Here is a 22,903-nt window from a genome sequence, read left to right as displayed (position 1 = left end):
TTGATATATTCATTATATTTATCAAATTTCTTACATTAAAATATACATATTCCCTTTGTGTGTTGGTACTTGTGTTTCTTGGGTTTGGTGTTGATGTCTCCTAGGACGTTGATGTCGGAGAATTCAATCCGGAACCTGCTCAGCAGCGTTGCCATCCTGGACATGAGCAAATAAATATGTAACTGTGTTTCTTTTCCAATAATGTGTTTGTTAGATGTGCGCATTTGGCTCACCTGCGTCTATCATGATCGATGCGGTTGATTTTTCCTCCAATGAAGACTCGAATGCGGCAGTCAGCCCATTTGCTTCTGTTGTTTAGCAGGTAAGGAAGGAGCAGTGTCAACCCTAACAACACACATGAACATACTACACATTACTAGTCATTTATAAGTAGATATAAGCTTCATGTTGGTTATATGGCTGTGTCACTTATTACTTTGAATCAATTGGTACTATATACAGTGCAGACCAGTGAATTGGAATATCATTAAAAAGTTGAATTATTGCAGTGATGGCGTTTAAAATTGAAATGTGAACATTATATTCATGCATAGCACTCAAACTGGTATATTTCCAGTGTTTATTTCTTTTAATGTTGATATTTTTAAGTGACAACTGATAAAAACTCCAAAATCGCTATGTCAAAAATTTGAATATCACTTAAGGCCAATGAAAAAAATGATTTTTAGAAATGTTGGCCATCAGAAAAGTATGAACATGAAAATTATACTGCACTCAATATTTGGTCATGGCTCCTTTTGCCTCAATTACTGCATTAATGCGGAATGGCATGGAGTCGATCAGTCTGTGGTACTGCTCAGGTGTTATGAAAGTCTGGGTTGCTCTGATAGTCGCCTCTTCACAACACCCCATAGATTTTCCAAGGGGGTTGAAGTTCAGGTGAGTTTGCGATCCAATCAAGGACAGGCCACTATATGCCCCTGCCAGACCAAGTTTTTTCTTTCATTCATTTTCGGAACCGCTTTATCCTCACAAGGGTCGTGGTGGATGCTGGAGCCTATCCCAGCTGGCTTCTGGCACGAGGCAGGGGACACGCTGAATTGGTGGCCAGCCAATCGAAGGGCACGAGGAGACGGACAACCATTCAGGCTCAAACTCATACCTAGAGGCAATTTAGAGTGTTCAACCAACCGACCCGGCGGACCGGTGGTGCAAGTGGTTAGCGCGTTGGCCTCACAGCTCTGGGGTCCAGGGTTCTCCCGGGCCTCGTGGGTTTCCTGCGGGTACTCCGGTTTCCTCCCACATTCCAAAAACATGCATGGTAGGCTGATTGGACACTCTAAATTGCCCCTAGGAATGGGTGTGTGTGCATGGTTGGCCGTCTCCTCGTGCCCTGCGATTGGCTGGCCACCTATTCAGCGTGTCCCCTGCCTCGTGCCTGAGGTCAGCTGGCATAGGCTCCAGCATCCCCCGCGACCCTTGTGAGGATAAAGCGGTTCAGAAAATTAGATGAGAACCGTGCCAGGGGGACAATTTTTGCACCGGTAAATCGTAATATAACATAAACAAATTTAAATGAACTTGGATTATGATGCAGACACTCAAAATTTAATCTAGGTAACCTTACACTAAACTTAATTCTAATTTTGTTTTACATTTTTATACCTTCTCCTGGCCGGTTAGATTAAATTTATTTTTGAGTGTGTCTGCATCGTAATCCAAGTTCATTTAAATTTGTTTATGTTATGTTACGACCGTTGCCGTGCAAAAAGTCTCCCCCCACCCTCTCTGTCCCTCTCTCTACCCTCCGCGAAATCCGTCTAATTTTAGTTCTATTAAACACATTTTAGTATACTATTAAACCACTAGTTATTTGATACTTTGTTAATAGATGGCGAATTAGAACAAATTAAAAAAAAATTCCAATCCAATATCCTGTTTTTGGTGTTTTTTCAGAGGGTTGGAACGAATTAATTTGTTTTTAGTTCATTTCAATGGGAAACGTTCGTTTGAGTTACGAGAAAATTGACATACGAGCTCAGTCCCGGAACGAATTAAGCTCGTATCTCGAGGTACTACTCTATTGGTTTATCATATGACAGTCAGATTTGATCCACAGATTGAATGAATGTATATCTAGTAAAATTTAATATGGGACTTGAGCTCGGAAACAGCGTCATCGAGAGTCCAAGCGTGATTATTACCTGCCTAGACTAAGTTGGCTCATGCTCGCATCATGCAAATCAGCATACATAACGGCTGAGCTTTGTGAGTGGCCTGGAAAAAAATGGTAGCTCGTGTGAGGTTGGCTCCTGGAAAAGTAGATCTTAGAGCTAAAAAGTTTGAGCACTCCTGCTATAGACTAGACTGCATTCGTATGGAGAACTAAAACAAAAATAAATAATGAATTAAATAATTGAATTATCTAGTATTTTTTTAAATGTTTTGTTATCGTATCATGACGTATCATATCCTGACACTGGCATACCGAGATGCAATGTATTATGAGTTTAAGTGTATTGATCAATCCCTATCGTATAGATGTGTGTGCCCATGTGAACACACGCAAACACAACCAAACAGACAATATTTTACCAAAACTATTCGCTCACTCTTTTAAATAAGCAGAATAAGGTGTTCCAATCACTTCCATACCTACAAGTGGATGAAATAAAACACTTAGGCATGCAGATTGTTTTTGAATTGAGTTTGGTAGTTGCCAAGAGAATAACACTTGTCAGATTACATTGTGTCAAGTGTAAAGTGTGTAGCTGCCCGAGTGGCTCCTGTGAGCTTTAAAAAAAAATACATTGATAATGAAAAAAGTTGAGGGACAAAAAATATATACATATTTTTTAACATGGTTTCCATAGGCGGAGAAAAAAGAAACAACTACAGACGCTCCCCTACTTACGAACATTCAACTTACGAACAACGGTACATACGAACATGTCTGCAAATTGCGTTTAAGTCCAAAAATGTTCGCAAGTCCAATTTTGTATTTCGCGTCTTTTTTGGAGTAGTACTTCTTTCCGCCGCTAATACCGACGCCTGGCGCTGTGAGAGCTCAGCTCACCCAGCATCTACCTTCTTCGTTGCAATGCGGAAGTGCGTGAATGTATCTCCAGTGTGCAAAGAACCTTTTTCATTTGTATCATTAAATATCTCATGCATCCAATATTGAATATGGTTGGTAAAAAGCTAAAGGCTTCTATTGAGGGAGTTGCAAGGAAGAGGCAAGCCATTTCATTTGAAACGAGTGGCAATAATAACGAAGCTTGATGCGCGTCAGAAAGTGGTGAGCGTTGCACATTCAGTACCATTTATAAACAGAAAGATCGAGCAGCAGGACCCAAATATTGAACGTTGCACAAAGTTTGCAAATCAATTGAATGATGCCATACAGTGCTACTGCATCATTTATGATGAAAAAAAGAAGAAAACTGTGCAATCGTCATTAGGTCGCTTCTTTTGGCCAGTTTCTAATACATAAATCTATCTCTCTCTCTACAGTACTGTACATATTCTCTCCATTTTATTAAATGTTTTTTTTTTCAGTACAAACCAATGCGTGTTACTTATACAAGCCTTAAACATACAAATGCACTTATATAAACCTTCAATATACTTATATAGGCCTTAAACATAAATTATAATACAAAATATAGCACTAAATCAACTTACAAACAAATTCAACTTATGAACAATCGCTCGGAACCAATTGCGTTCGTAAGTTGAGGAGTGTCTGTATTCTTAACGTTTTCCAATGCTGTAAAAATGTGTCGAATAAATATCAAATTCTAACATTTCTCTCAACGAAGATTTGCATTATAGGCTGTGCCACACGTTTCTTTGGGCAGGATGGGATGACATGCAGGTGGGTTTTGTAAACAAACCAGTGGCTGTGTAATGGGCCATGGCTCTCAAAGGGAAAAGAAGAAAAATAACTTAGAGAAAGAAGGAATAAACGTTTCTTGGACTTGGATCTTTTAGTGGGTCGGCTCAGTGTTGTTCTGGATCTTATAATCGCTTATTTTGGCCATGTTATTGTGCTTTTGCATTCATGCTCCGTAATAGCCGCTATTGCTAACATGCTAAGAACTCATTAACTCGCCATCTTCTTCTTTTCCTATGCGTTGGTCTGGAACTAGCGATCATCTTGCAACAGCGACCCCGTTCTCTGTGGTGGTCGGATGGTATAATTACAGTTTAAAATTATCAATTTTTCATCGAAAGTTTTTAATATTATCGTTGACAAAAAAATTCACGATAATTATCGTTACAGTAATCGTTCGAATATCACGACTAACGTAGACCACACATGGCCGCGATAGACAAAAAAAACGTGAAGTAGGATCACCCCCATTTAACTACAACGATACGTTTTCGCGCTTATACAGAAATATAAGTACACAAGTACAATTATCAAAAAAGTGTATCAAAAATGCCAGCTATAAGCATTTCAAAAACGATAATGTATTCATATCTAAATATAATGTGTATATTTAAAATTGTAACTACTTTAAATACTATATTCACAGTTGAAATAGTTCCTCTGTGCTTGATATAAATAAAAAAAGCAGATAAATGGGAGTTCTAGTCCAAGTCCTTTGTCTTCTTACTGCCATGGGTCCATTGTCCGCGATATTCACAGGATTACTGTACTCGCCTGACTGCTTTTGCATTCATGCTCCGTGTTAGCCGCTATTGCTAACATGCTAAGAACTCATTAACTCGTCATCTTCTTCTTTTCCTATGCGTTGGTCTGGAACTAGCGACATGTCAGGTAACAAAATGACTTTAAAAAACACAATTGTCTGTTATAGACAAAACTGTCAAAACATAGGCTAAACCATGAGGATGGTTGAACTTGTTGATTAAAGCTGGCTTTACCATGAGGCCAGGCAGCACCATTCCCACACATGATGGTGATGATCCACACGTTCAGTTAATCTTTGAATAAAAATGTCCGGGAAGGCATCCGCTTCCAAAAAAAACTTGTTGCTGCCTGTTCCGGCTGGGGCCGGGTTGCGGGGCAGATCTTGCTTGCCGCCGGCATGCCCTGCTAGATCGCCAGCCGACGTGGCATGCATGCACCACCGGACCGCCGCCCCAGAAATTAAACTTCCACTTTGGTCCTCCACGCCATCCAATCGCCAATTAGCCGTCCAAGGAGCTCTATTTTCGGATAAGTGCAATGACGTCAGCCCACTGCCCGGACTAAAATGGAATCTCAACTTCCACGTTGCTGGGTCTCGACGTCCCGCCATGCTCGCCGGCCACAGCGGTGTTTTCGGACAAGCCATTCGCCGTAATGTCGCCTGGGCTCTCATTTCTCCCCTAAACAATCCCCCTTCGCGGTGTTCTCTGCTATCCAATTCGCCGAGCAAGTTTTATTTTCAAATAAGCGCCACGGCATAATTTCGGACGGGGCTCGCATTTCTGATAAAATCCACCCTCACACGGGTCCCGGCTGCTCAGAAAGCTCTACTTTTGGATAAAAATGATGGCCACCGCCCGCTGCCCGCCCTTTTATTCCTCAGTTGAGTGACTTTGACCGTCTTCTTCTGTCTTCTGCCATTTTCCTAGTGGCAAGTGGAAGACAGTGGAGTGGCATCCGTTTATGAACTTTTTTTTCAGAAAAAAACATGATGTAGTGAATCCACGAAAGTTAAAGGTGCAATATTTGAGGGATTACTGTATCGTTTTATTGCCCAGTTCTACTTTGAGTCAATTCCAGCTTTGTTTGGATTTTTACCATTGCTGAAAATGCCTGCTAAGCGTCCAGCATCGTCTAAGCCACAGTGAGCCGAGGACGGGGCGAGCATGCTGCCTCTGAGCGAAGCCATGGCGAGCCGAGGACGAGGTGGGCATGCCGCCTCTGAGGGAAGTCACAGCGAGCCGAGGAGATCTCCCCGTTGCAGAGTAAGGGCATGGCTGAAAAGCGGAGCTACGGCGATCCGGCAGCATTTGCGCGCCGCCTCAAGCGGCCAGTTGGCCAGCGATCCGGCGGTGCATGCCGGCGGTGAGCGAGGTCTGCCCCTTGACGTGGCCCGGCCCAGAAGAGGCAGCGACAAGTTTTTTTTTGGAAGAGGATGCCTTTCCGGACATTCTTATTCAAGAATGAACTGAAAGTGCTTGGTTTCACATGGATCACCTGGCGCTCTTCATGTATGGGGGTGCTGCTGGCTCACTTCATGGTAAAGCCAGCCTTAATCAACAAGTTTAACCATCCTCATGCTTAAAAAGAAAAACAAAAGGGGCTCCCTTTCAAGGACTTACACTCAAACTCTCATTAACCTGTTTTTTTATTCATATCAAGCGGAAAGGCACTATTGTAACTGTGAGTAGAGTATTTAAAGTATTTACAATTTGTTTAATATATACATTATATTTAGATGTTATTTCACTTTTCAGATGCTTATAACTGTAATATTTAATAAATACACTTCTTGTTAATTGTACTTGTGTACTAGTATTGTTGTATGGGTGCGAAAACATGTAGTATGGTAGTAATAATAGGGGTGATCCTACTTAATGGTTGTTCGATTATCGTGGCCATGTCTGGTCTACAATATCCACGATATTCTAGGGATTACTGTATTCATAAATGCAGCATGTATTTCCTTCATTATAAGGCATATACGTATATGGCTTTTCATTTTTTGCGGCTCCAAAATTTTTGGATCCAATATGGCACTTTCAACATTTTGGCTTACGACCCCTGGGCTAGGCCACTTAGTTCCAGTGAAAAGAATGCTTCAGCATACCAAGACATTCCGTGCTTCCAATTTGGTGGCAAAAGTTTGAAAACTGACCTCCGTCATCAAAGAGCCACCAGACGTCGATGGTTCCTTTGCCTTGTTTTTTCTTGAACTGCTGACTAGACTCCAGGAGGTGCAGATCGCTGGCACTCAGAGTTGATTTGCTATCTAAGGACAAAAAATCATACACATTACTTTAATCCTTCACCACTTTGCGGCTTCAACATTGACGGCTTCAGTACATCATGATTTATATTTATAAAAAAAGGTCATAAAATTGTCAAAATCCACGCTGAAACTCGCAAGTGGAAGACAGGGGATAAAAAAATGGCGGAAGTCAGGGCTTCACTTCTTCGACGCTGAAGAGGAAGTGATATTTCACCGAAGAAGAAGTTTGACAAACCAATTTCGCTTTGCGCACATCACCTCTGGAGAAGACTACGGCGAGCCTATTCCAGCTTTGATTGGATTTTGAGTCCCCATTGAAAATGCCTGCTAAATATTGACGTTCCTTGATATTCTAAAGGCGTAGCACGCCTTTGCAGTGTAATGAATCTACCATTCTTTTGCCATTCTTTTGTGCATAATTCACCTGGTAGGAACCATGTTAATTTCAATGGGTTCCGTCGTGCGGTTAATCCGGAGACACACGGGAAGTGAACGCTTTTATCCTCTGGAGATGCAAGTGTGTTGTGGCGAGAGATCTGTATGCCACGAATAAATAAAATAAATGTTTTCTCGTGTGAAGAGACCCCGGCTCCGACTCCGAGGAATAAAAAAATGAACCAGCATTATGAGGGATTTACGATGTAGATACGGCCTTGAAGCTGGCATCATGATAGAACGTCAACACACTCCATGGGGCCACTCAGAAGGAGACTCCATCAAGAGATTGATGACAACATCAGCCATTTAGTTTGGCAATCGTCTTGACGGTGTCAGGTCCTTGTACAAAAGCATTATTGTACAACAAAAAGAAACAGCGGTCACAACTCCCCATCCTTGTGAGTCGAAAACCTCTCGCAAAACCTCCTCCTGCTGCCCCAAGGGCCGGAAGATTCCATCGATGATCCAATTCCTCTCGAATCTGACAAAGAGGACTTGGACTAAAGCTCCCAATAACCTGTTTTTTTATTTTAGTTACTATTTTATTATTATTATTATTTAAATCAGGCACTCTGGTGGCGCAAGTGGTTAGTGCGTCGGCCTCACAGCTCTGGGGTCCTGGGTTAAAATCCACGTCATGTCCACCTGTGTGGAGTTTGCATGTTCTCCCCGCCTGTGTGGGTTTCCCCCGGGTACTCCGGTTTCCTCCCACATTCCAAAAACATGCATGGTAGGCTGATTGGACACTAGTTTGCCCCTAGGTATGGGTGAGTGTGCATGGTTGTCCGTCTCCTTGTGCACTGTGATCGGCTGGCCACCGATTTAGGGTGTCCCCCGCCTCTGGCCCGGAGTCAGCTGGGATAGGCTCCAGCACCCCCTGCTACCCTAATGAGGATAAAGCGTTTTCAGAAAATGAGATGAGATTAAATTACTGGAGTTTGCATGTTCTCACCGTGCCGTGGGTTTCCTCTGGGTACTCCGGTTTCCTCCCACATTCCAAAAAACATGCATTGTAGGCTAATTGGACACTCTAAATTGCCCCCAGGTATAAGTATGAGCGTGAATGATTGTCTGTCTCTTTGTACCCTGTGATCGGCTGGCCACCGATTTAGGGTGTCCACCGCCTCTCGTCCGAAGTCAGCTGGGACAGGCTCCAGCACCCCCCACGACCCTAGTGAGGATAAAGCGGTTCAGAAAATGAATGAATATTTAGATATTATGTTATACATTAGGGCGGTCCAGCGGCATGAGTGGTTAGCGCGTCGGCTTCACAGCTCTGTGGTCCTGGGGTTAAAGCCAGGTCAGTTCACCTGTGTGGAGTTTGCATGTTCTCCCCGGGAATGTGTGGGTTTTCTCCGGGTACTCCAGTTTCCTCCCACATTCCAAAAACATGCATGGTAGGCAGATTGGACACTCGAAATTGCCCCTAGGTATGAGTATGAGAGTGAATGGTTGTCCGTCTCCTCATGCCCTACGATCAGATGGCCATCGGGGTGTAGCACTAGCACCCCCTGCGAGCCTAGTGAATGAATGAATGAATATTAATACAATAGTTTTTTTCATATGCTGTAATTTTTAAGAAATACACATCTTGATAATTGTACAAAATCATGTGTACCAAAAAAGAAACCCCGGTCACAACTCCCCATCAACATCTGTGCTGAAAAGCTCCCCCATGACACCTCTTTAAGATTCCATCGATGATCCAATGCCTCTCGAATCTGACAAAAAAGACTTGTACTAAATCTCCTTTTGTAAATTTATATTAAGGGGATAGGAACTATTTTCACCGTGAGTGTCTTTTCATATGCTTATAGCTGTAATATTTAATAAATACACTTCTTGGTAATTGCACTTGTGTACTTGTACTTCTGTATAGGCGCAAAGTATGGTAGTAATAATAGTGCTGATCCTACTTCACGTTTTTTTGATTATCGTGGCCATGTCTGGTCTAGATTATCTGCAATATTCGAGGGAGGGATTACTGTATGCTGTTTTTTCACCAATGATCAAGCTCATATCACAATTGAACTGTATTAACAATAAGAAGTGGTTAGTGACCTCTGATGATGAGGGGGCTGCTCTGTTTGCTAGTTGTCTTTGATGGAGTAGAGTCTGAATCCGATTCTTTGGTCAGTGTGACAGTTACTGGTGTGTCCTTGGCAACTGATGGCTTGTCGTAGGAGCAAGACAACTCGTCTGCAAAGAATACACAGAAAACGCACATTTGTACTGAAGATGTAGCCAAACTAAGTAGAATTTTTTTAAATTGACTGATTATGTCTGTCTGGCAGTGATTGCCTGCCCTATCAGTTCACAAGGTGATTAACCTGTGGCAAGATGGCGTGTCGTGAGCACGCTGTGGCTTTAAGCTCTCCTTACCTGTGCACTGAGTTTTTTTGTGTGGGTCTGTTCATTCCTGACAACTCCCCCCTGCTGTTCCAAAACTTCTGGAAACACATGAGTCTGCTTTGATCTCACAGTTTCATGAATATCATTTGTCTTTTTGGTCCGCTTTCTGGCTTCAGAGAGCTACCTATATGCCTCTGCCAACCAAGTTTTTTCGTTCATTCATTCATTCATTCATTTTAGAAACCGCTTTATCCTCACAAGGGTCAAGGGGGGTTCTGGAGCCTATCCCAGCTGATTACGGCCCAGAAGCAGGGGACACCCTGGATTGGTGGGCAGCCAATCGCAGGGCACAAGGAGACAAACAACCATTCACGCTCACTCATACCTAGGGGCAATTACAGTGTCCAATCAGCAGAACCATTCATGTCTTTGGAATGTGGGAAGAAACCGGAGTACCTAGAGAAAACCCACTCAGGTCCGGGGAAAACATGCAAACTCCACACAGGTGGCCCGACATGGATGTGAACCCAGGTCCCCCACTGTGAGGCCGACGCGCTAACCCAGGGGTGGGCAAACTATTCCACAAAGGGCCGCAGTGGTGCAGGTTTTCATTCCTACTCATAAAGAGGACACCTTTTCACCAATTTGGTGTCCTACAAGTGCAATCAGTGGATTACAGTCAGGTGCTTCTTGTTTTCTACAGAATCAGTTGGAACAAAAACCTGCACCCACAGCTGCCCTCGAGGACCGGCTTGCCCTCCCCTCCGCTAATCACTCCGCCGCCGGGCCACCCTAAATATATAATATATATTATATTCTTCTTGTTTTCACTTCCTAGTTGCTGTATTGTTCCATATGTGAAAGCTATGATTAGGAGATTTATTTTGAGTATTAATAACTCGAATGCTTCTGCTACTCAATTGCTTGCTATGTATGATCCTGCCATTCAGTGCTCTTCTACCAGCTCTCTGTCACATGGTGGTTTTGATGCTGTTCTTATTGAAGATTATGAAATACAGTCTGTGAACCATGATTAACTTGCTTTGAATGAGGATTTTTATTGCTGATGGACTGGAATCGCAGACCGCTGAAAGAAGAGGAAGAAGAAATTCATTCGGGGACTGTCTAGTCGAAGAGGTATTGATTTTTATATCTTCTTTCTAGTTTTTTGTTACCATATGGAAGTAGTGTGTAAAGTATGTTTTTTTTATTTCGTGTGTACATCAAAATTGTGAAAGTTTATTTTCTTACCATACTGAAGTTTTTGATGTGTTAATTTATATTTGATTAATAGTTTTGCTGCACAGTTTCTATTAGAATTGGGTTGGTCTTGTTATTTCATTATTTCCTCCGTGTGTGCTTATGTTCGTTTCCTACCCTTGTTTGTCCCTCCTGACTTGCTGTTCCTCTTGCGCAGCTGCGCATCATTGATAATTAGTTCCTATCTTGTTTATTTAAACCCCACAGATTATTTTGTCATGGTCGGATTGTCGATTTACCCTGCAATGTTTTCACATTTCCTCGTTCCATGTTTCAAGTTCCTTGTTCCTCGCTTCCCCGTGTTTTACTCTGTCAGGTTTGATTTTGTTATTCGACTTTTTGTTTCTTTGTTTGCCTCCAGTTTAAGTTATTAAAGTTTCGATTGAGCACTACTACCCTCGCCCTTGCCTGCTTCCCTGCAATTGGGTCCTACTCCACATTTCCATGGCACAAGTTAACAGAACTAGCCGACCACCATGGACCCTGTGAAGCCGCCGACGCTCTCGCCAAGCACAGCCTCCAGGTTCTCCTTCCGCCGATTATTGGCCCCTTCCCCCACTCCCGATGTCCTACAAATTGACTGGACCAATGAGTCCAGAATTGCGTTTCAGACAAAACAGGAAATGCAGACAGCATCAGCACTGGCTGCACCCAACTAAAGCAAACCATTTTACCTGTACGTATCGAACTGACATAATCTATTCCGTCTGCAGTGCTAATGCAAGAGACGTGCAGTGGTCGGAGAAAACAGCCTATAGCTTATTATAGCACCAAGTTGGACAATGTGGTTCAGGGCTGGCCTCCATGCTATCAAGGCTTAGCAGCTGTTAATTATGCATATGAGAAGGCGTCGACAATTACAATGGGGTATCCAGTCGTGATCTATACGCATCATAAAATGTCTGAATTGATCAATCAGAGTCGATTAGTAATAATTTCACCAGCTGAAAGCCATCCAAGGAGACAAGAGAGTCTGGTGTTAGTTCATTCAGCCAGGTCTCCGTGAAGCACATGATGCAGATTCTCCGATATTGTTGTTGTTGTTTGGTAAGCGCTGTTAGCTCTTCCATCTTATTGGGGAGAGATCTTACGTTCCCCATAATAATAGATGGAATGCTGGGTCTGAAGCGTCGCTTTCTCTCCTGACATTTTCGTCCAGCTCTGCATCCTCTTCTCTTCCCCTTTAACTCCGCGGGGAGGTCCAGGGGAATCCAGGTGTTGCGTAGCCCTAACAGCTGATCTTTAGTGTAAGACAGCGGAGGCATGGCTGAGTTGGTCAAAAATGTAATGTCCAGAATTTGCAAAGATAAACTAAACTAATAGATCAAAGACTGCCTCTCGCACAACTTGAGTCTTGGAGTAGAGTCTTGAAAGCAAAGTTTTAAAACATTAAAGTATGGAATATAATATATAAAGTAAAGTAACAAGTAAAATCTTAAGAGACAATAAAACGTAAAAATAAAGGATAAAAAAGCTGTAAAAACACAGAATACGAGGGAGGGTTTAGGGAGCTACCCCAACAAGCAACCGCTTTGATTGGCGCCTATGATGTATGATCCATATGTAAAATTGGTTTATCTCTTTATGAGTTTTCTGACAACACAAACCACTGTGATCTGTGTACACGCTTTAATGTTGCCATTGACCTTGTCCTTGGATATGAGAGATGTCCAGACTCTCTGGAAGCCTCAGAATCACCATACCAAACTGCAGGTCAAATGCGTCACTGTGGAATAACACCTTTAATGCATTAGTGAATATAAACAGGAAAAAGACGAATAAATATTCCTACTGGATGATGTTGATGTAAGCCTCCACATCATTCATGTGTCCTTCCATCCAGTTGTTCTTGAAGCCAAGTACCAGCGTGTTAGGCTTCAGGCGGCCTAAACCCACTGACTGAACCAGGAAACATGGATGTTGGTCAGTCAATCAATTAATCAATGAATTGGGATGGGTGGCTTTGAGAGCACCTGGAGGAGGAAGTGCACGCCATTTCTGAGCGTGTCGGAGAAGACAGGCGCATAGAAAGCTTTGATGCTCTTCTTGTTGAGCCAACGCTGGCAGCGCGCATGCTCCTGAGATGCCTCCTTCAAATTGGGACGTCGAGACGCCTGAAAATGCATGTGCACAGATGCAAACAGGCGTGCCACTCATACAAGGTGTTATGCAATCAAGAATGTTAGTAAGCAAGTACGTACAATTCTGACATGTCCGCACACCATCAAGCCCACATTTTTGGTGAAGGAATGGACCAGTTGCAACAGAGCGGGCCGAGAGCTCGGATACCCAGTCAGAACCAAACACTGAGGCCTGCCAGTATAAAAAATAAAACAATTAGCCATATGGAGAAACTCCGTCAATGTCTGATGATCTCTTCATGAACCTCACATATCTATAGAAACTGTGAGATCGGTTGGTTTCTGTGTGGCACTTTGTAATGGGACAGGAGACATGCTTAGTAAAGATGTTGAAGTAGGCATTTATTTCTAATGTAGGCTAACTGTACCTGGGTGGAATTCACAACCCTAGATGAGTGAACGCTGACACAAATTGTTGCCACTCCTTCACATTTTTTTATGTATTTTTAACTAAACTTCTATTTCAAATTACGGCAGGTCTATATGATAATGATTTACGATGTGTCCGACATGCTCCTTGTTTGGTGTCTCCTTGTCTGAGCAGTTTGATTTCACAAACCTAAATCGACAGACCTGTTCCAGTATTTAGCTCCTGGGCATCTGAGACTTTGTCATCCTCAACTACAAGCTCTTCTATCACGTGGCTGCATCTTGGAAAATACATCTGCCGTGGTTCCTGACATTCTTCCCAGTACAGTGTCATTTCAGAGAAAAATAAGTAGTAACCATCTATTCATCTTATTTTCACCTCCAAAGTATTTACCGTGGCTGTATTTTTTGCTCAGTGAAGAATAATATTAATACATTTTATTATGAAGCATCTTTCAAATCACCCAAGGTCTGTTAAGGCTCAAGTGGTAACCGGAGGAATGGACCCATGTGCAGGGAAGCAAAGGCAGACAGAAAAACAGGATGGGGTAAAACCATGAATAGCCTTAAAGGTTGTGAGGAGGATATTGTAATTGATTCTTAGTTTGATCGGAAGCCAGTGACGTTGACAGAAGGTGGGACTAATGTGTGATAGTGGTTCTTGTGATGAGGTGTGCTGCTGCATTTTCGAGGAGCTGCAGATACTATATAATACTAGATGTACTGGACATGTTTTGAATATGGTTTGTCCTCATCTCGCTCTCATCTCATTTTCTGAACCGTTTTATCCTCATCAGGGTCTAAGGGGGTGCTGGAGCCTATCCAAGCTGACTCCGGGCCAGAGGCGGGGGACAGTCTGAATTGGTGACCAGCCCATCACAGGGCACAAGGAGACGGACAACCATGCACACTCACACCCATACCTAGGGGAAATTTAGAGTGTCCAATCAGCCTACAATGGAGGCTAGGAGAGACTGGGGTCAACGGGTGATGCCTACATGGAAGACGCTTTTGGGTTAGCCAAAAACAACTGCATGAATCTTTGCTGTGTTCTAGAGCAGCGGTCGGTCCCCAACCTTTTTCTCACCATAAAGCTCTTTCTATTTTCTCGCGGACCCGCTAAAGGGGAGGGCGACAAATTAAGACAAAATTGTGTGGAGGTGGGATCGGTGCACGAACGACACCCACGACGGCAAAAAAGTATAATAGCAATTATTAATTATTATAACAACTTTTCACATTTCAAGTAGGAGGGCGTGATTGAAAATGTTAATAATTTTTACTCTGATGGACCAGCGCTAGGTTGCTCGCGGTGGTTGGGGACCACTGCTATAGGGTATCAACTAATATGATCTAGATCAGCCTTTCATCAATGGAGGGTTTTTGTGGGTTTCATAACATCAATTCTGGAATTTTATAATGATTTCCTTAGGTCCAACATTTCCAATTTGAGCTCACCTGAAATTCTTAACATGGTCCTCGACAGCTGTTAGGTTGAGACATTGTGTGAGAGCCTGGTTATAAATAAGAGCCTGGGTGGAAGAGCCCCAGTTGACGTCTTCACCCAACATTTGTAGACATGAACAAAGTGAGGAAAAGACGTATAAGTTAGAGCCTTGAGTCCTCTGACATGTGGAAGAATATCTGTGTTCTGAGGTCACCAGGCTTCTTGTAGCTGACGTAGACGTAGAGTGCCAGGACAATAAGCAGTGTGACAAGTGCTGCCCACCAGTTGATGACGAACATCACCACACAGCACAGGACGGCTCCCGCCAGAGACACCCACATGTTGTAATACTTGAAGCTGGGACGCCACCCTATGGTGGCAAAACGCACAAATACATTTTGAGACATCCTTGATATTCTAAAACAAACACAATAGCATTGATATCAAATTAATACTAAAACAACGGTTTTCCTGTTTTGTTTTGTCTGATTCATACTTTAATTAATTATGTGCATAATTGACGAATATAAGCAGAAAACTAACTAAAAAAATCAGGGAATCTAACTGATGGTGTTGTGCTTCACTCGCCTTACTTTGGACCAGGCAAGCATGGGATTGATTCCCGCTCGGTGGCAGTGTGATTGTTTGTGAACCTTTGACCTCTGTACTTGCAAACAAAGGCTACTGTACCAAATATTAACGTTGTTTTTTTCAGGTGTTCAAATAGAGCTATGGAGCTATGCCACACAAATAAATGGTAATACATCTTACATTGTGATTTCTGGATTTTTCTTTTAAGATTATGGCTCTCACAGTGGACATGCCCCCACAATTTCTAAGTGGGAGAACTTGCAATATAGCAGGGTGTTTAAATATTTATTGAACTGACTGTATATGAACTGTTATAATTGCAATATAACCTTTTACATGACCATAAAATAATACCTTGACATACGAGTGTCCCAACATACGAGAAATTTGAGTTACGAGGAAAATTCTGAGAAGATTTTTGCCCTGAGTTACGAGACAAATTTGACATACGAGAATAAGATGCATCCGCTAGGTGGTCCTTTTCAAGCTGTGCATTGATATTCATGACGACAGGGAGGGGCTTCTTTTAATATGGATAAAGGAGAAACAGTTAGCGGAATCTGCGAGGACTTGAAAGTAAAGCAAGCAGCTGAGAAAGGGGATACTTCGACGCCAGCCGAAACCTTCAATGCGTGTTGTGACTGGTTTGATAAGTTTAAAAAACTAACTGGGTATACACTCGTTTGTGAGGCACGGGGAAGAGGCTACGCTGCGGCGGAATACATTAACACATTTGCCTCGGTTGTAGCACAACAAGGTTACATCCATTTATGAGTGTGTCAATAGTAAGCGAAGTTCATTAAATTTTAAGTTTGTTATGTTACGTAGTGTCACAAAAGTGTAGCGGACCGAACGTGTCAAGTCTCTCTCCTCCGCCGTTAGCCGCTACCGTTTGTCTCAAAGGTAAGAACTCCATACATTACTGTACACAATAATGTCACATTTTATTGCAGATCATAACCTCTAGATAGGTATTTGTTACTTTGTGTGCGTAGATGGTGAATTAGAACAATTAAAAACATGTTTCCATTGAAATATCCTATTTTTGTGTTTTTTCAGAGAGTCGGAACGAATTACCATATTTTCTCACAGATAAGTCGTATTTGTCACAAAAAATAATGACTGAATCCAGGTTATGGCTTGTATGTACATACCGTATTTTCACGCCTATAAGGCGCGCATAAAAGTCAAAAAAAGTCAAAAAAATTCTCCAAAATAGACAGGGCGCCTTATAATGCAGAGCGCCCTTTGTGAGCGCCGAGCGCCACCAAGCGGCGCCGAGCGGGAGCGCTTGCGGGGGCGCCAAGCGGCTGGCGATAGCACTGGCTACCGGAAGCAGCTTATTTCCGGGTTCCGGTGCGCAGTGACTGCTGGGAAATATAGTTATTGGGCGCTACACCCACACGCTAAAAACACGCTTTAAAAAGGCAACGGAAGCAAAACTGAGTTCGGTAGTGCTTTATTTGGACATTTTACAATTTACTCAAGTCATCATCAACTTCAAATCCCTCAAACTCCTCATCTTCTGTGTCAGAATTAAACAATTACCCAAACGAGCCTTCCAAATAGCCGCCCCCCCCTCTCTTCGTTATCAGAGTCACCGTAATTTCCATGTGGCTCCTTAGAAATTATGCCGGCTTTGGCAAAAGCTCGAACAACCGTGCAAGCAGACACGTTCGCCCAGGCGGCAACGATCCATTGACAAATCGTAGCGTAAGAAGCCCGGCGCTGCCTGCCACTTTTCGTGAAGCTGTGTTCGCCAGCGATCATCCACTGCTCCCACGCCGCTCGTAACTTTGATTTGAAAGCCCGGTTGATGCCGATGTCCAGCGGCTGTAATTCTTTGGTCAAGCCTCCGGGAATGATGGCAAGCTCTGAGTATACGTCACGTAACCAGTCTCGGCGGCGCTCGTGACGTATATGACGGCTCGCCGTCTGTTTTGATTTGCGACTCCATGCGTGCTCATCTCACAGTAACGGTTAAAAACCAGATCATGAAAATGAACTCAGACCTTGCAGGGCGTTGCCGTCTTACCGTAGTTTAACGTGCTAGACTGGCCAGATGCAAGTAGCCTTGATAAATGTGTTCATAGTGTTTACCATGTCAGCACATCCCAATAATTGTTAAGGCTGATCGGAGGTATTGCGGTCGATCATTAAAATATCAGCCTTGATACCTGCGTAATGTGCATCTCATGCTATTATTGGACCCAGTGAACACTAGACCGTTACGGACACACTTCCTGGTTGTACTGCTCACGTTACTTCCTTTTTGAATTTGTCTACGTACAGGAAACATCCTTTCAGACCACAGAACGGAAATGATCGTACATTTGTGATTATGAAATAAAACAAAATGTTGCGCTTATTTTTTTCTTTTGATTGATTGTTTGAAAGTGACAACTATTGCAGTAATATGAACCATCGAAAGAATCAAGATATTTTGACATTAGCACCAATATGGCCGCCACAATATCTTAAACTTCTGGTAAGAAAATTGTAATTTCTGTCATAAAAAAGCATCAGATTCTTGTCAAGATAGACTTATTTGTTTTTTCAAATTGAATAATTTGATATTTTGCATTGACAACGACAGGCTTTTAACCAAATGTGCAATTCAGCAGATGATCCGTTGGATTCATACAGTATCTCAGAAATACCGAGTGCGATGCTTTTTCTCAAGATTTTACCTTCAAATTAACACATTTGTACTCCCTATTAAAACGATGAATATGGAGGTGAAAATTGTGAATAAGGAGCGTCTTATATGAGAGAAATTGTATAATTCAACGATTATAAGGCAATTTTAAGGGTACGGCTTATACGCTGAGGCGGCTTATATGCGAGAAAATACGGTAATTTGTATTTAGTTATTTTATCTCATCTCATCTCATTTTCTGAACTGCTTTATCCTCATTAGGGTCACAGGGGGAGTTGGAGCCTATTCCAGCTGACTTCGGGCCAGAGGCGGGGGACACCCTGAATCGGTGGCCAGCCCATCGCAGGGTACAGGGGGACGGACAAGCATTCACTCTCACACTCATACCTAGGGGCAATTTAGAGTGTCCCATAAGCCTACCATGCATGTCTTTCAAATGTGTGATGAAATCATAGTTCCCGGAGAAAATCCATGCAGAACACGCAAACTCCACACAGGTGGACCGACCTGGATTTGAACCCAGGACCCCACTGTGAGGCCGACACGCTAACCACTCAGTACCGGGCCGCCCTAGTTATTTTATATGGGATTGATTTGAGATACGAGTAAATTGACATTCGAGCTCGGTCCTGGAACGCATTAAGCTTGTATCTCAAGGTATTACTGTATTAAGTAAATAAATACACCAAAATCATTGCAATCCGACTGGAAAATTATGCATACCTTATTTTCACGACTATATGGTGCATCATATTTTTAGCCGCAGTGTTAGTAATGAGTGCTATTTCTGTATTTTAAACACACAAAGGACGCACCATTTTTTTAGACGCATATATATTATATATGGATGAATATCGAACCGCAATAGCGGTGGCTACCGGAAGCAGCCTATTTCCAGTTTCCGGTGTGCAGTGGCTGCTGGGATATATAGTTCTTGCACGCTACACCCACACGCTAAAAACACGTTTTTAAAAAGCCAACGGAAGCAAAACTGAGTTGGGTTGTACTTTATTTAGACATTTTACAACTTACTCACGTCATCATCACCCACAAATCCATCAAAGTCCTCATTTTCTGTGTCAGAATTAAACAATTGCCCAAATGAGTCTTCCAAAAAGCCGGGTCCACTCTCTTCGTTCTCAGAGTCACCGTCATTTCCATGTGGCTCCTTAGAAATGATGCCGGCTTTGGCAAAAGCTCGAACAACCGTGCAAGCAGACACGTTCGCCCAGGCGGCCACAATCCATTCGCAAATAGTAGCGTAAGAAGCTCGGCGCTGCCTGCCACTTTTCGTGAAGCTGTGTTTGCCAGCGATCATCCACTGCCTCCCACGCTGCTCGTAACTTTGCTTTGAAAACCCGGTTGATGCTGATGTTGTTGTTGTTGTTAGGCCCAGGCGCCTGAGAATTACCCTCAGCAGCGCTAGAGCTGTCACTGGAACGCGGATTAGTTCATCCAGGGGGTAGCCGGAGGTGTGGGGCAGTGCGAATATCTCCGACTGGATGAAAAACGTAGGCCGCCACGTTCCTGGGTGGCAGCTCTGGGTGGTTTTGTTGGATTCGCAGGCCGCGACGGGCGGCCTCTCGGGAGACACCTCGTGAAGGTTCCAACTGTTGTCTCCCTGATGCTGATGTCCAGCGGTTGTAGTTCTTTGGTCAAGCCTCCGGGAATGACGGCAAGCTCCGAGTTCATTTTCATGACTTGGATTTTCACCGTTGATGTGAGATGAGCACGCATAACTTTTTTTTCGGCAGCGTCTTTCGCTTAAAAATCACCATTGGTGTCGTGCCCCGGTGTTCGTATCGCCACCGTGCTGGTCCCCTTCTTCTCGACAGTGTGGTTCATCGGGATGTCGAAAGTCAGCGGTACCTCGTCCATGTTCGTTATGTGGTTTGGCTGTATAAGTTTGTCGCTAATCCTCTTGGTGCAGTAGGAGTGGAAAACGGCTAGCTTTTCAATGTAGTCCGCCGGAAGTTGCTGCCCCACGGTTGTCCTCACTCTAATCGCCAGATGGTGCCATTTCATAAAACGAAAGCACCACGACAGTCCTCCCTGGAAATGTTCAATTTTCAATTATTCCGCAAGCGCTTTTGCCCTCAGTCGAATGGTGACTGTGGAGACGTTTCTCCCAGCTGCTCTCAGACCAAGAATCCACCGCTTCAGTTGATCTTCCAAGCCGGGCCACCTTGCCTTGTTCCCACGGAAACTCAGCTTCCTCTTATTGACTTGGCGAAGCTCCTTCTCCTGCTTTCTCCATTTGCGAACCATAGATTCGTTTATGTTGAATTCCCTCGCCGCTGCTCTGTTGCCATGCTGCACTGCATAATCGATGGTTTGAAGTTTGCACTGAGCTTCGTAAGCGTGCCTCTTTCTAGTATTATTCATTCTTCGTTTTGCAATTGAGCACATGCATGCCCACACTAGTATATATAGGAACCTTGTAGGGGCGTGGCTTTAGCGTCTTCTCCCACACACCCCGTCCGCAAGCCTTTCCCCGCCAACGTCCGCCTTTAGCGTGTGACTCCACCCACGTCCGCCTTCTCTCTATATAAGAAGCGTCTCGGCAAGAAGTGATCAGTCAGGCTCCAGAGCTCGGAGCTCACACAGGGCACTCTGCATTATAAGACGCCCTGTCTATTTTGGAGAAAATTTTAGACTTTTATGTGCGCCTTATAGAAGCTGCTTTTCGACTAAAGTCTGCTGGGATTGGATCCGGCAATCCTTGAGAGAGTATGATAACAACAACTTCCAAGATAGTTTTTTCTTTTTTTTCTCCTCCATGGATTTTGTATGGTCAAAAAAGTTTGGGGACTAGGTTTCCTACAGTGTTAAAAAGAACCCAGTAAAATTTGTTAATTCACCAAATAAGACATTATTTTCATGTTTAGTATGGGACAAAGTATTTCCCTTGTAAGTTCACATACTGAATACTTTTTCTGAATACTGAATACCTTTTTCAATGGATTGTTGGCAAACCCAATCACTTCTCCAAAAGCGATTTGGTCATTATGCTCACCTGGGGAGTTGGCCAGCGAGGCATGGAAGACAGAGAAGTTGATGAGCGCATAGGAAGCAAGGAAAAAGTTGGAGATGATCGGAGCAATGATGTTCAACTCAGCTAAGAGGAAATCAAAACAGGGGATAGAACAAAGTGTTCATTCCAGATGACTGAAAATGTGCTTGTAAGAGGTGGGGCCTGGTGTTATAACTTGTGATCTCATCTAAGTTTTTTAATGAGTGTGTTAGTGTTCATTTGTTCTTGTGGCATTCACACCAAAAAAATAGAATTATATGAAAAACTACGGAATTAGAGTAAAATGAGCATGCGTTGGGTACCAATGAGGATGAAGGCAAGGCCGATGCAGAAGGTTAGCACGTAGCCGCGTAGTGGCTCGTTGTTCTTGCCATGACCTTTGGCGAAGACACCAAGGCCTGGGTAGATGTTGTCCTTGCAAAGAGCCTACACAGAAACATACAGACTTTTTGACACAATAAACCTTGAGTTGATTAGTTTTAACCTACCCTCGAATACCAGTACAGTAATCCCTCGATTATTGCGACTTCACTTATCACGAATTCACCACTTTGTGATTTTTTTCTGCTATTAATCAATTATTAAAACATAAAAATAAAATTCGCAACCGGAAAACAGATTAAAATTGAGGCGAAAATGGCGGCGAAAAATTGCGGAAGTCAGAGTACCGCCTCCTCTTCTGCGCTGCAATGATTGGTTCTAACCATACCACAGAAGAAGAAAGCAAAAGTTTAAATGCCTCTGCGGACACACGCGCCGGTCTTTCCTGTTCCCTGCGTGTAGCGTTTAGCATCGGATACGGAGAGCAAATTCCAGCAAGGCTTCAATTGATGCGAAGAAAAAATGGAAGATGATGACGGTTGCTGAAAAAGTTAAGTTGCTCTACATGCTGAGAGTGGGGAAAAAGTATGTTGATGTGTGCTAACCACGAGGAATAAAACCCTTGTCAAAATGGAGAATGCCCTCTCAGTCTGGGTCTAGGATTATAGGGTGAAAAACATTCCTCTGGATACCAACATAATCCGAAACAAGGCCAAGAACTTGTATGATATCTTAACTCCCGATGGAGACCCTGAATGCGAGCCTCAGCCAAGCACCAGTGCTGCGAGTGAGCCTCGTGAATTTTCAGCAAGCAAAGGTTGGTTCAAAAAATTCAAAAGGAGGCATTGCTGCCTGTGTACTGGATGAGCAACAGAAAAGCTTGGATGACGAAAGCTCTCCATAATGAGTGGTTTTACAACAGCTTAATCCCGAAGGCGAAGATGTATACCTCGCCGAAAGGGGGCTGAATTATAAAACCAACAACCTGTTTTTTTTAATTATACAATCATCAGCCTGTTTTTTGGATTATGCAATCATTACAATTATACATTACAATTTTTTTTTCAAGCTGGTGCCGTCAGGCGGCAGCCGGTGGCAGTAGCTGTCCGCCCCTATTAGTTTTTTGTGTTTTACAGCCTTTTTTATCTTTTTTTAATTACATTTTAAAATGTGTTAATACCTTCATTTGAAAATTGTAATTACTGTAATTAGAAAGCATCAGGTTCTCATCAGGATAGACTCATTTCTTTTTTTAAATTGAATAATTTGATATTTTGCATTTACAAAGACAGGCATATTAACTTCCTTATGATATTGACCCTAATAATATGCTTTTGATTCATACAGTATCTCAGAAATACCAATTTTGATGATTTTTCTTAAGATTTTCCCTTCAAA

The 22,903-nt window shown here is 43.0% G+C and overlaps 1 protein-coding gene across 3 annotated transcripts in view; it reads right to left on the bottom strand.

Annotated features, from left to right (window-relative positions):
- The window catches only part of LOC144073941 (solute carrier family 12 member 2-like), a 131,147-nt gene that overhangs the window by 9,083 nt on the left and 99,161 nt on the right, over positions 1-22,903 (bottom strand). The window contains exons 12-23 of one of the 3 annotated variants that reach the window (XM_077599897.1): positions 21,487-21,610; positions 21,167-21,268; positions 15,115-15,270; positions 14,912-15,011; positions 13,145-13,256; positions 12,917-13,057; positions 12,736-12,842; positions 12,590-12,669; positions 9,393-9,530; positions 6,780-6,893; positions 234-345; positions 70-156 (exon numbers count right to left, since the gene is read on the bottom strand). In XM_077599897.1, coding sequence (XP_077456023.1) covers positions 70-156; positions 234-345; positions 6,780-6,893; positions 9,393-9,530; positions 12,590-12,669; positions 12,736-12,842; positions 12,917-13,057; positions 13,145-13,256; positions 14,912-15,011; positions 15,115-15,270; positions 21,167-21,268; positions 21,487-21,610 — 1,373 coding nt within the window. The remainder of the gene's footprint in view (positions 1-69; positions 157-233; positions 346-6,779; positions 6,894-9,392; positions 9,531-12,589; positions 12,670-12,735; positions 12,843-12,916; positions 13,058-13,144; positions 13,257-14,911; positions 15,012-15,114; positions 15,271-21,166; positions 21,269-21,486; positions 21,611-22,903) is intronic. The other 2 variants (XM_077599899.1, XM_077599898.1) reach the window with 2 other exon arrangements.

Source organism: Stigmatopora argus, chromosome 5 (assembly GCF_051989625.1).
Source record: "Stigmatopora argus isolate UIUO_Sarg chromosome 5, RoL_Sarg_1.0, whole genome shotgun sequence".
In the NCBI taxonomy this organism is placed as follows: domain Eukaryota; kingdom Metazoa; phylum Chordata; class Actinopteri; order Syngnathiformes; family Syngnathidae; genus Stigmatopora; species Stigmatopora argus.
The sequence above is the reverse complement of the archived record's forward strand: the minus strand, read 5'-3'. Positions and strand labels throughout refer to the sequence as shown.